General features: G+C 47.9%; 1 protein-coding gene across 5 annotated transcripts in view; it reads right to left on the bottom strand.

Moving 5' to 3' along the window:
• SYT14 (synaptotagmin 14) overlaps positions 1-14,528 on the bottom strand; it is a 1,343,600-nt gene that overhangs the window by 330,784 nt on the left and 998,288 nt on the right. For all 5 annotated transcript variants that reach the window (XM_069608509.1, XM_069608511.1, XM_069608510.1 and 2 more), the window contains one exon: positions 13,361-13,813. In XM_069608509.1, coding sequence (XP_069464610.1) covers positions 13,361-13,813 — 453 coding nt within the window. The remainder of the gene's footprint in view (positions 1-13,360; positions 13,814-14,528) is intronic.

Genomic DNA, 14,528 nt, shown 5'->3' with positions numbered 1-14,528 from the left:
ATGATGCTAACTATTTTGGCTGCTTTTTTCCAGACATACCAAGAGTTCCTATGTCCAAACTCGGCCTTTGTCTCCCACATCACAGTATCATCACTGTAAGGTAAAAGCAAGTGTCCCAGATTTTATTTGAATTGTTTTGCTTTGTTTGAGTGGGAGGGATGGATGGGATGGTTGATCTCCTGTCTCTATTCTGCATTCCGCCTTTCTGTTTTTTGTTGTTAGTCTTGTCAGCGCCCTGAGGCCTGCAGGTGTGAGGCGCTATATAAAGAATATATAGACAGTAGTGAAGGCATGCACGGTTTGTTAGAGGTTGGGTGTTGTAAAGGAAACGTTTCAGTACATTTTGCCTGCATATTTTCTTAGCTGTACTCCTTTTAAACACATGTTGTTCAATTAGAATGGCTAAAATGTCTCGTTGGGGCAAATACAGAAAGTGACATGTCCCTGCTGAAGGCCGAGCTTCAAATGTCCTGTCTTGTTGCATGACACACAGCAATTACCTCAGTAGATCATTTGGGGGACCTGCATGCAAGCACATGCCAAAAAGACATCGAGCTGCACCACACTAAGTGTACGGCCTTAATACATAAGTAATTTCACCAGGCATGTTCGAGGGACTCATAAAGGACATTGGTAACACTTCATACTCTCTGATGATTGATGAGAGCACCGACATAACCACATTGAAGCAGCTCTGTGTTGTTGTACAGTACTTCAGTTAGTTTCTCAACAAAATCATTTCAACCTTTCTGGGGCTGGTCTCCCTGTACAGGGAAACAGCAGAAGCCATTGCCAGCTCGCTTCTGGAAGCATTGGCCTGAAGTTCAGCAACTGCCTGGGGATGGGAACGGATGGTTGCAGTGTCATGGTTTGGAGGCACAACTCAGTCTACACAAGACTTTGACAACAGAATGAGCACCTCATCCAAGTGGGTGTGTCATTCTATTCAGCTGTGCACAAGCAAAGCAGTTGAAATGCTACTACACAACTTGGAGTTTCTTGTGGGTTGCACCTACAACTGGTTTTCACGCAGTGCACAGCAGCAAAGATCTATGCTCTCATTAACAATGGTGAGGAGCCGTTGAAGCTTGTGCAGCTGTCAGCCACCCGCTGGCTTTCTATCTATGACTGCTGTGTGCGTGTTTTACAGCAGTGGGATACACTGAAACTTCCTTTTCAGTTGAGAAAGGACAAAGAAAAGTGCTATGATGCAGAAAGTTCTGTAATCAAAATGTACTGTCACCCGGTGAACAAATTATATGTGTCCTTTCTAACACCAATACTGCAAGAGTCTGTACTTTTAAACAAGCTCTTCCAACTGGATTGTGGTAACGCTTTTAACATGTTGGACTGTCTGCAATGCTTCTACAGGGCAATCATTGTGAGAATTCGTATCCCCAAATGTATCCCTCCATCTGTTGCAGGCCTGATTGATATTGATTTGGAAGACAACCGTAATCACTTTCCGACATCTGCAATTGCATTTGGAACACTGTTCAACATTGCACTTGCAGAAAGTGGCATTTCCAAAGAGCAGGAGCTGAGTCTGAAAGGAAGATGCAGAGACTTTCTTTTTGAGGCTGTGAAATAGGTTCAGAAAAAACTCCCCGAAAATGTGGAGCTTTAGAGAGGCTGGCCAATCCTAACTTCCTAGCCAGCAGGAAAAATCATTGTGTTTATTTGGTGATTCATAACTCACTAAGCGGTACTATTTCATTTTCGACTATCGGTGCATGCATTGCCCGCTGCAACCCAAGTGATCCCTCAAACTGCCTGGTGAAATTTCTTGCTGAATGATGGGAACCATAACATAGACCTTCTCCCAGGCTATGCTTTTGTGATGACCAGAAGTGCATCTACTTAAAACCCCCCACCCCAAAAGCAATGACTCTTTAACTCCGTGGCATGCAGACTTTTCACAAATTGGTGATTGTTAGGGGTCGGTCGGGGCCTCCATGCGGTCCCGTAAGCCCCCGCACTGCACAGACACACACACACACGTCTTAGCAGTTTGGGCTTCCCGGTCGCTCTGCTGCGGCGGGAATGCCCCGTTTATTTATGCAGCACGCGGCGGCGTGCAACGTCACGCCGCCGCGTGCCTGTTACATCACGGGGCAGCACCACACTCCTCCTTTTTCGGGAGAACACAGAAACACTTTTGACCCACACTGCAAACCACACAAACACTTAAACTGTTTTCCTTAACGACAGAACTTGCCCAAACCCCTTTTATTGTCAACCACCTGGATCCCCTTACTCAGGTTGATTAACCAACTGTCCCAAAACATAATCGCTGAGGTAAGCGGGTTTCCCTCGCCCAGCCCACTGGGGGTACCTCCCGCTCACCTCCGGCACGTGAAGTCTTTCAGCAGACACCTCCCGGGCAGGGGACACAGGTGTGCTGGAGGAACCTCCTCCGTCCTCCGGTGTCTCCATCAAGTCCGGTTCCAGCGGTGGTTCAGTTCTTGAATTACCCAGTTTCTTGAAGAAGCTGACATTTCGGGGGACAGCGGACTTTCCGTCGGATGCCGTTACCATGGATCCCTTTACGGCCACCACATCCAACGGCTCCGGCTCGTAGGGGAGCGACAGCTTTCCGTGGGGGTGTCGATTACGGATGAGGACTTCGTCCCCCGGTTCCAGCCGCTGGGGCCGGAGCCCTCTTCGCAGGTTTTCCTGCTCAATCCTTACCCACCGGTCTACCTCGACCTGTTGACTGTCAATCACCCCGGGTTCCTTCTCCCCGACCTTGGGTAGTAGACCCCGGGGGCATCGCTTGAACAGGGCCTCTGCCGGAGCGACCCCCGTGGATGCATGAGGGGTGTTGCGGTACACCCTTAGAAACTGGTACAGGGCTCGCTGGAGTGGCTGTCCTTGTCCCTGTGTGATCCTGAAAGTCTTGTTAAGTGTCCGCATCAGTCTCTCAGCATCTCCGTTTGCCCTGGGCCACAATGGGGATATCTTTCGGTGCTGGACCCCGCAGCTCTCCATGAGTTCCGCAAACCACTCACTCTGGAACGACGATCCGTTGTCTGAGCATAAGGTGCGGGGAAAGCCATGAGCTGCGAATATCTTCTCCACAGCCAAAACCACATGCTCGAAGGCCACCGATTCGACAAACTCCACCTCTGGATATCGTGAATATTCGTCGACAATTGCCAGAAAATGGGTGCCCACAGATGTCGACCCAAAGTCCGCATGGACGACCTCCCACGGCCGCGTGCCCCAGTGCATCGCTTCAATGGCGGGCTCTCGCTGTACTGGAGACGCTGCCTGGCACCATATGCAGGCCGCCACAAAATCATCAACCCTCCGCTCCAATTCAGGAAACCAAACCTTCAGACGCAGCCTGGCTTTAGTCTTCGCGGCGCCCTGGTGTCCATGGTGAGCCAGAGCGATCACGTCCTTTACCTTGGACTGGGGGACCACGATCCGGTCACCTCGCAGCAGCAGGCCAGACGCCGAGAATGAGAGTTCTTCCTTAACCTTCCACAGCTGCTCGAGTCCGATCTTGGCCTCCTGGGTCCGCCCCGCCAGGGATTCTAGGACAGACCTCCAGGATCCCTGCCGCATGGAGTGCTGGAGGATCTTGAAGCACTCGTCCTCGGCAGCTGCCGCCTCCAGCTCTGAGAGAGGCATAGCGTTCGGCGTGGCCGCTTCCACCACCATTCGGATGTGATCGTCAGCCTCCTCCTCGCAGGTGTCATACTCCTCTTCCCCACGCATACCCGGATGTTGGGAGAGATAGTCTGCTGCGTTGTTGGCCCCAGGCCGATACAACAGTGTCACTCCGTACTCGAGAAGGGCGAGCATTCACCTCTCGATTCTGGCCGGTGGCTTGGAGGACGACCCTGCCAGAATGGGCAGCAGGGGCTTGTGGTCCGTCACCACCGTCACTGGACGCCCCAAGACGTAGAGCCGAAAGTGTCTGCAGCCCCAGAGGACTGCCAGAGCCTCACGCTCAATCTGCGAGTATCTTTGTTCAGTTTCAGAGAGCGCCTTGCTGGCATAGGCCACTGGCCGGATGCTCCGGTCCCGGTCCACCTGTGTTAAGACAGCCCCTAGACCAAACGGACTGGCGTCCACAACGATCTCCGATGTTAGCGCCGGATCGAAGAACGCGATGGTGTCCTCCGCTGCCAGGGTGCTTTTGATGTCTTCAAAGGCTGCCTGCTCAAGCGGGCCCCATTGCCAGACTGACTCCTTCTTCGTCAGAGCCCTGAGTGGTTCCGACCTTGATGCAAGGTTCTGGATGAAACGCCCACAGTATGTCACCATGCCAAGGAAAATCCTAATGTCAGAAACCGACTCTGGAGGCTGTGCCTTCTTAATGTCCTGGACTTTCCTCGGGTCTGGTGACACACCCCCTTCTTTAAAAACAAATCCGAAGAATTCGATGGAAGGGCGCAGGAACTCACACTTGTCCCTGTGGAGGGTGAGACCTAGCGATTGCAATCTCTCAAAGGTCTTCCCCAGCTTTCTCAGATGGTCCACCTCGGTCTTCGCGAACACCAGAATATCATCGCTGATGTTTAAGACACCTCCAGATCTGCGAGGGCACCCCGAATAATGTTCTGAAAAACCTCTGCAGCCGATGATACTCCGAAGCGGAGTCTCTTGTATCGGTAGAGCCCCCGGTGAGTGGTGAAAGTGGTGATATACCGAGACTCCGGATGAAGAACGACCTGGTGATATCCGGCTCGGAGATCTAATTTGGAAAAGAACCAAGCCCCTTGCACTTCCGCAATAATGTCATCGATGGGGGGGGGGGGGTAAGATGCCGCTTCCTCTTAATGTCCTTGTTGGGGAGTCTCATATCTACACTGATGCGGACAGAGTCAGGTTGCTTGGGCTTCCTAGCCACAACAATCGGGGACACCCAGGGAGTGGGTCCCTCCACCTTTTCAATAATGTCCAAATCACCAGGTTGTCCAGCTCCATATCCACCTGTGTTTCAGGGCAACAGGGTGCACAGACTCATCGATGTGTAACCGCACCGGGTCACCAGTCATTCTTCCAATGCCATTGAAGAGGGCGGCATATTTATCGAGCATTGATGTCTTCGAGATACACAGAGTACGCAAAGCTGACAGTTCCGAGGGCCTCAGCAGCAGCGCAGCTTAGCAGAGTGTTGTTGCTCACGGGCGTCACGTAGAACCGGGCTTTGATCTGCAAGCCCTCATGCTCCACCTTCGCTACGAATGCACCGTCCAGTGGTATTAGTTCCAGTCCTCCAAACGCAAATATGCGGGCCCTCGGTGTGAGCAGCTTCGGGGGGGGGACTCAAAGGCATCATAGTGCCCCCTGGCCATCACATTGACCGAGGCTCCCGTGTCCACCAGCACCGGGACCGGCGAATGATTGATCTCAACCACGCACCTCGGCTGCCTTCTGTTCTTTCCTTTTAGGACCTCCACACTGGAGACAAAGAAAATGTTCTCCTCATCCTCCTCTGCCTCCACCTCCTGGACATCCTCCCCGCCCTGGTCCACCTGGGCCACATTCGGTGGGTGGTTCTGGCGCGGGACCCAAACTCGAGCCTGTCCTCTTGGTACCAACACGGGCAGGGCAGCCCTGCATACTCTTGAAGAATGGTCAGGCAGGCCACACCTACCACGTCTTTCCAGCTGCCGGACACTCCGTCGGGTGAGGGAGGTCGTATCCACACTTCTGGCAAGATTCTCCCGCTCCCCCTGCTCTGTCCCGGGGTCCCACCCCAGGTCTTCTCACTTCTCGACCACCACGCCACATAGCACACACCTCCTCAGACTTTACTGAGCGGGACCCCGCCTCCATCTTGGTTGCTCGAGCTTCCGCCACCTCATGGCAGCGGCCCAGTTCCAGGATGCGGGGCAGAGTGATACCCAGCTCTCTCAGGACCTGCCTCCTGAGTTTGCCTGAGAAGCACGCCTGAATTAGCATTGTGCGAATCATGTCCTCTGCGTCTCCCCACGCACAGCCCTGGGAGAGGCGACGCAGGCGTCCATAAAAAGTGTCCAATGTTTCATTGTCCTTTTGCTTGGCCGACAGCATGACAAACCTCTCATAGTCCACGTTGGCAAGGGGCAGGAAGTGGGCCAGGAGTGCCGCCTTGGCTGCATCATAGCTGCCATCCCCCGCAGGAAGCGACTCAAAAATGTCCTGGACCGACGGCCCAGCGGAGTACAGCATCGTAGCCACCCTGCTGTCACCTGGGCGGCCCGGAAGTACATGTCGAGACGACCAACCCACCTCCTCCACCTAGGCCCTATGCTGGACGGCGGGCCCGAATCGTCAACTTCTGGGATGGGCTGCAGGGCTGCATGGGCTCGCGCTTGGGCCATGATAGGAGGACCTGGCTGGACAACTGGCTGCACCACCGGTGGCCCCTGAGGCACAGGAGCTTGACAGCCTACTTGGGGTTGAGGGGGTAGCTGTGGAGTGGCCACTGGCTGTAGAGCTGGAATCACTGGAGCCTGAGGCGCTTGCTGTTGACCTCCCGCTTGGCCGTCGTCCTGGGGAAGTGGTGTGGCCGCAGGGCGCCCACCGTCCTGCCCACCAGCGCCACTCATGGGCTTGAGCGCACAGGCACCCCCACACTCGGACCTGGGGGCCGCAACTCAAATCACCCACCACCACCACACACCTGGATACCCCTTCCACAGGCACAGCAACAGTCCAACCTGGGGATAGGATGGTGGAATCTTGCCTTCAGCTTAGAAGAAGTAGAAAGAAGATGACTGCCAACTTGAGGATTCGCCACTGCAGTACTCCGCCCTGATGATGAAGAGGACAAAGAAAAGGCCACAGCAGCCTGATGATGAAGAGGATGAAGAAGCACAGTGCCCCTCCACTGCAGCAACACAGGGGTGTGAAAGGTCCAAAAATTGGCTGAAGAAGAGAAGAAGAGAGAAAAAAAAATCTGGGCTAGGCAGGCCCTGCCATTTTAGCCCTTCTCCTTGCTCTCACTCGACGTAGGAGGCCCAAATGTGAAGTAAAAATCTAAAATTGGGCATGTATATGCAGGTTAGACTGCCTGCAAGCAGTGTGTCCAAAAATTAGACCTGGATCACCTTCCCCATCCAAACCGGAGCTTGGAGAAGTTCCACGGCCCTGTTGACAAAATGGGCGCCAGCCACGTGTGCGATCCGCAGCCACGGCGTGAAACTAAATGTCGTCCATTCCGTTTCCATATAAAAATTGTGACATTTATCACCGCCGGGCCCGGGCATCCGCATCCACTCGTCGCCACTGTTGGGGGTCGGTCGGGGCCCCCATGCGGTCCCGTAAGCCCCCGCACTGCACAGACACACACACACACGTCTTAGCAGTTCGGGCTTCCCGGTCGCTCTGCTGCGGCCGGGAATGCCCTGTTTATTTATGGAGCATGCGGCGGCGTGCAACGTCACGGTGATCAATCGTTGTCCTGGAGCCAGGGCTGTAATGATACTTCGAGAATGAAGGACTAATCCATGCGTTCTTACTACTTAGCAGCTTGTAGTGTAAAACAAAATGTCTGCAGAAGAATGTTCCAAAAATGTATTTAAAAAAAATAATAAAACTGAAGCACAATTTATCGACAAATTTGAGAAATCAAAAATGTGTCAATGAGGCAATATGTTCTCGGCTGGAGGGCAGACTCTGCAGGTTTTATCCCACGTTAAGGGCCACAACTGAGGGCACTTAACGTGGGCTGAGGCGGAGTTAGCAACTGGGTCAACCAACACACTGGTAATTATTAAAATATGCGCCCATGATTTCAAGAAGCAGGTGCTAATTTTCCCTCACCCGCCAGAGTAACAAAAATTAAAATAAAAATGACCTTCGGCCTCTTTGACGCCACTCCTTGTTGCTCTTGTGCATTTTCAGTGGTGGCTACACAGATGTAATAAAGGGGAACAAGTTATAGCAGAGAGGAGGGGCATCGATGAAGGTACGTTTTCTTTTTCACTTTTGTCTGAAAAAGGCTTCAGCACCTGCGTTTCCAAAATAAGGGTGCTAATGGAGGTGTCAGACGGTTATGGGGCAATGGCGGAAGAGGCTGGCGCGTGCATGTCTCAGGCTGTGTTGAACGCGCCCAGTATATCTGCTAATATGCGGTCAGTGCAACCTTATTAGCTCAGCGCCCCAGCCAGAGTGCTAAAGTCTCAAATAACCAAAATGTTGGAGGAAGTGTAGTCATCCCTGTAACAAGAAACCAATTGAAAATGCTATGGCTGCCCACGTCACACATCTGGTTCGTTATGGGTTTCATAATAAAAAGATCATTTAAGTTGCTGTCACACTCAAAACGTCGGATTAATTCCGAAAACACACATTTGCAAATATCAATGAACTGTTCCACATTTACCTTACCACCACAATTGACCTAAATGCAAGCATTTAACAACAACTAACAAGCACAGCCTTGCATGACCCTTGTCTGAAAAGGTTCTTGATTATGCAACTTACTGGCATTACACAGCCACAGAGTAGTGGCGAGACTGTTGTGAGCAAGTCACCCACAGTCACGTGAATGGTCAGGCATGGATAAAGGTGCTACTGACTGACTCCAACAGTATTGGTTGGGTGCATTCCGAAAGTAAATGTTTAACTTTATCTTCAATTTTTGGGATCTACCAAACAGGAGAGTAGCTCCTGTATTTTTGTTGAGACGCACTCTTTTTCTACCCTCTTGCCCAGTCACTGATAATAGCATATTATGATAAATGGTACTATAGGAAGGGCCCCACTATGCCATCTTCCACTGCCATGCGATTCAGCTCCTGCTGAATGGCAGACACCAGGCTACGAACGCAAAACATGGCTCACCACTCTCGCTCCTTGGCTGCCCAAGTGGCACCACAACTCCACCACCACCAAGAGGACACTGCGGTGCTAGTGGATGGTGCCACTGGTGCAGGATGTTTTGTCTGGCCCTTGGTGTTTAGAGGATGAGGATAGGCTATGACCGCATGTCCGGAGACAAAGTGACGTATCATCTGATACCTCCACATCACCATCACTGTTGAACGGTGCTGCAGTATCGGGGTCAGAGGAAGGTGATGTGTGCTCTCTATGAGCAACCTTGTGCCATACTTTACATTGTTTGCACATTGCTAAAGTGATTAAGGTGCTCCTATTTGGGGCACTACTATTTGGGTTACCCTGCTTTTTTGGCAGATGTTGCATCCACCACAAACAGTCTTTCCCTATAGCAAGGTGAAGTGGTCCCAGATACAGGCCCAGGTAGGCGCTATTATAGGTGTGAATGATTCTTCACTCACCTGAAATGTTGCAAGGAAAGCCTCAGTTTGCCTTAACCCTTCTGCATGGATAGGCAATGGTACAGTGCCTCCGGTTACCTCCTGAGCTATCTGCTTGGGGGACTGTCTTTGGCTTCTCGGTTTAGTATTCTTCCGCCTCTTGCTGCTGACCACCACCACATGTTCCTTCTCCCCATCAGTCACCAGCAATGGTGCAGCTACCTCTTCCTGCTGCTGGGATGCCACTATCTCTTCTGCAAATCCACGGACTACATACTCTCACTAGTAGAAGTGTATCAGAAAAAGTAGTGGAAAATTAATTCTGGCAGACGACAGTGTATTTGGGACCAAGATGCAACACATGTCAAGAGGTTGTGGCTGGGGCAGATTGACAGCCAAGTGGGTGGAGCGGGCAAAAGAATGTGGTCTATTGTAGCGTTTTTAATTGTTTTCTCTCACTCGATCAGCCAGAACATGTATGCATCATCTATGTGAAATTAATCACTTCTACTTGCTTATCTGAACTCCAATAGAACACACATTTAACACCTACCTGGTTGAATTCTGCTTCAACCAAGGCCTGAAACTAGAAAAGCATGTACTGTTACGAACAGAATGTATTCCAAAGAACATGTCCCAAGATTGAAAGTCTCATCTTCTTTGTTCTGACAGAGTCGTAGTGATGAATAGTCTGTAATCCTCCACAGACACAAATGTGCATCTCCGGATATACTGTGTGATGCTATCTGTAGCCTAAGCCGGAGCAGTCCTATGGATGCATTTGAAGATGATGCAGAGAATATTTAGCTGAATTTTCTACACTAATGAAAGCCACAACGGTTCCTGCACGCAGCTTCGCCATTACCACTTTGCCTACATTCAGAAATCAAATCGGTTTAACGCCATATAGAATCACAACTGTAGACATTCTCCTCTTACTATTTATTTGGAAGATTGTGAGGATTTAAATTTGATTTCTAACACGCAGAGTACTCAAATCCAAGATGACAGCTTATCATGTCAAACTGCCACTGGTACCCCATTTCCTCTCTTCATCTCTCCCCGCTTTTAAGTTGCATTGTCTCCAGCATCAATATTCTTCCCCAGTTAAAGGCTTTGCACCCTACTTGTTGACCTGATCAAGCGTGATGCCAGCTTTTGCTGCTGCCATTATGGAGAACTGCTTGCTAGCCCTATGGTGGATTCCATTAACAAGCAAGTAGGTGTTGTCACTGATGCCCTCAAAAATCCTTGAACAAGTAGTATCTTCCTACCTCCAACAGTACATGGAACATCTTGGTTGTCTGTCAGTCAGGTTTACAGCCCAGATATGGCACAGAGATCATTCGGGTGTCTGTCTGGGACAACATCTTATCAGTTACTGATGAGAGGCACCATGACACACTGGCCTCCGACCTGTAACAAAGTGCTAGTGTCTCAAACGAAGCCATTAGGTGGTTTCAATATATTCTTAACAATCACTCTGAGAGGGGCGGGGTATGCCCTTTTTTTTATCATCCGGTGGGCCAATTCATTTTGGAGTCCCAGAGGGTTTTCTCCGGTCTTCACTTTTGTTCAATATTTGCATCAGTCCTTTGCGGCCATATTTGTTATATGTGATAATTCAACCCACTCTTCTGATGACAATACACAGGTTCATGTTGAAGTGAAGGGGCATAACAATGACTTTCAAAGTGTAAGGTTTTGTCAAGAGGAAACAGAACATTGCATGTCCTTCAATGGATTCCAACTAAACCCAAACAAGGCCAAGGTGATTCTTCTGGGTCCCAAACTTTGATTAAAACAAAGGCTGTCAACCTGCCTGTCTCCTCTATGATTTTAAGCCCCCGATGACAAATGCCAAGAAAGTTAGAAACCAAGACATAATCAGGGAGGCTGACCTTGATAGGTTTCCTCAAATTGGAGATGCAGTTTAGACTTCCTTCTATACAATTCAGTTACTTTGTCAGACTCTCCCTTTCCTTCCAAAAGAGGATCGCGCAACAGTGGTCATGTCCTCAATGCAAGAAATTTGGAGTTACCTGCATACCTTGTCTTTCTAAATATTTGAAAAAAATGAGTTTCAAAAAAACACAAAATTGTGTGTAAAAAACTCATTTTTTTCAAATATTTACAAAGACAAGGTATCCAGGTAACTCCACATTTCTATCAAAAAAACGAATTGTGGGCTGCTCTTCAACCACAACCTGTGACTTTGCCGCAACAACAGAAACGGAGAAACCACAGCTCAGCGAGGTTGGTTCCACTTTAGAGCCCAAACCCCTTGTCCTCAATGCAACATTGGACTTTGCAAATTCTGTAAATGCGAACATTCTAGAGTTTCAATTTCAATGCCTCCCTAAATGTGACTTTGTTACTCTTCAACGACAAAGACTAGACTGGCTTCCAGTCCAATGCAGGATTGTTTTTATTATTTTGTGTCTTGCATTTAAGTGCTTGCATGGCCTTAGAGACAATCCAAACCATGAAGGTCAGAGCTTCTTTTTCTGCTGAATATTCCCAAATCCAGATTTAAATACAGGGGGTGATTGCAGACTCTCAGTAATTACCCGACTAGTATTGAACAATCGACCATCGAGCCAAGGAAACACATCTATTTTGCTAATGTCTATTCCTCGTTCGTTTTGTTCTAGATCTTCTTTTTCCTGGTTGAATTCTTCATGCCCTGATGAAGTTCAGTCCTCCTGGTTGTGCTGTATAAATGCAGAAATCAAATCAAACGAAAATCAAGTGAAAATATATTTACATTATCATTTTACCATTAAATGTATGAGAAATAGTTTGCTGTGGTATAATCCAAGTACAGTTGAACACCCCAATAAACTCTGTTCATCTTCCTTAGCTTACATGTAATTACCGTAAGTGGTAATTTATAAAATGAGTCCAGAGCAAGCGTGTGTAATACGTGAACCACAGAACTTGGTTACAAAAGGGTTTAGAAATAATTCTGAAAAGAACTTCTAATCCAGGAACTCAAACAACAGATATATTCTTTTGACACGTCTTTTTGGCAATTGTTTGGCATGCTAATTTCTATCAAAGTTTAGTCTAATATCAAGAGATAAAGATTGGGTATAAAACAAATCCCGATTTGAATGTTTAATTGACGCAAACATGCTAATTAGAGTAAAGGTTATATGCACAGAAGGGCAATCAGAGCAGTGAATTTCCACCTCCATGTTTTAATATTATACTTTGACAGCATGAGTGGACGTTAGCACTCTGCTGGTGCACGGTCACATTGGCCAATCAGAAAGTAAACAACGTGGGTTATGTCTGATTACATAATTCCGAATTGTAATCGTTCAAACACCTGCAATTTGCAAATCAGCACACTCAGTAGGTTGAAACAAAATGGCAGTCATTTTTAAGCGCTTGGCTCCTTGGTGGGTTGTTATGAATCAGCGTACCTTCAATTTCTGTTTGCAGACATTTTTTTATAAGTTGCTTCATTCTTGTCAGTGCATAACAATGGTCGCCGAAATGGCAGGGTGTTAGGTTGATGCACTAATAATGATCAAACCCCAGTAACCTCGGCCTGCTGCGTCATATCCAGGGAAGTATACACCAACGCCCAAGTTGTATTCCCTTAGTGAAAGATAATAGCTAGCAAACATTAAAAATAATCATGCTAGGCAATCTGTCAAGAACCTGTAGGCAGGGCATATAACCCTGTATTTGTAAGGCAAGCCCTTCATTATTAAGACCAGTTTGTCCAATTTGGCCTGCTTGCCTTAACAAAGTGGGATTTTGCACTGGAAATGTATGTTCAATGCCCTCCAAAAGACAAAAACACTCACACCCCCCTCCGAAAATCCTAGGCAAGTAACTATGAACATCTTCTGGTAAATATTTAACCTACAATCAATGTGCATCCATTGAATAAAAAAGAAATACTTGTGCTTTAATGATTGTGTAACTATAGAGAGAAACCACTTTCGCGGATAGCCTACTAAGAAAGGGCAGTAAAATCAAAGAAGCATAACTAGTGCCTTTTAAGGACAAGACATGGGTTTCCCATTGGTGTACTTACCTGCCCAGCTGTTAGTACCTTGCTTGGACATATCACAAAATCGAAAATATTGCATATTAATTCTGCTTTTCTTAATACTCACGGAGAGACTGCAAGACGACTCCAATACCACTGGTACTGACATCTTCCCTTGAAGGTTCAACTTTGTTAGGTAAAAAATCTTCTCGCCCACAATCCGCTCCTTTTTCATGCGCCGTATGCCATAGAGTCTAAATCGCACTGCATAATTCCCAATCATCTCCGACTCAATGTGATTAAACTTGAATGTCTCTGTGAAGACAGGGCATGGTCCCCGCTGAATGGCGGTTTTCGCTCTCTGTTTCTTCATGGGAAGGAGAACAAGGTGGACTTGCCACGAGCTACAGCTCCCCGTCCTGTTGAATGCTGGAATGTCGGTGACAGCTGTCACAGTTACCAGAAGCCTCTGCTCCTGTGAGTCATAGTCAAAAGTCACATCCAATGTGCCATATTTAGCTACCGGCTCAGGATCAAAAGATTTAGGAAGCTGTGAAGAGGATCCTCTGGCTGACATATCCTGAGAAAGAAAATATGAATACATGTAATTATTTCCCAGCTCTCATTATTAAATACAGTTGACAAGTGTGGCCTTCCCATAGCGATATAACTAGCACCATGGCAGAAGTATGCTCAATTAAAATAGAATGCAAGGAAGCCACTCTCTTGGGCTCCGTTTTGTTAGGGGAAAATGTAATTTCCAAAGCAAATCAATGACCCATAAAGTACATTTTAGACTACTACTGTAACTGTTGTAGAGAGCAACCTCACCTAAAGGCCATTAACAGCTAATATATACAAAATGTAACACTGACCCAAGAAGGGTCACCAGAAACAACTGTCAAAGACACTTCCTTAGGTGCAAGCAAATTATTGTCCTTAATTCGTAGGGACTCTTATTAATAATACTTGTCATACCATAGGTGGCATGCCATGTTTTTCTTCCACAAAATAGATATAGGAAAAACTTAAGCAGAGGGACACATGCCTTAAGAAAGTAAAAACATATTCAAACAAAGGCCCATACATATTTCCACGGTCGAGAAAATGGGGGAGTTTGTAGTAATTTCACTTTTCACATTCCGATAGTGCCACACATCGTAACATAGCAATGTGCAAACAGGTTATTATTTTTGTTACTGTTAAAGTGCCATTGAAATGGCCTCATATTATTCATATTGCATTATTATTATCATTAGAATATTTGATTACTATTATCATGATTGTTTTTGGAG

This window comes from Ambystoma mexicanum, chromosome 4q, assembly GCF_040938575.1.
Source record: "Ambystoma mexicanum isolate Mex_15411 chromosome 4q, UKY_AmexF1_1, whole genome shotgun sequence".
Lineage (NCBI taxonomy): Eukaryota > Metazoa > Chordata > Amphibia > Caudata > Ambystomatidae > Ambystoma > Ambystoma mexicanum.
The sequence above is the reverse complement of the archived record's forward strand: the minus strand, read 5'-3'. Positions and strand labels throughout refer to the sequence as shown.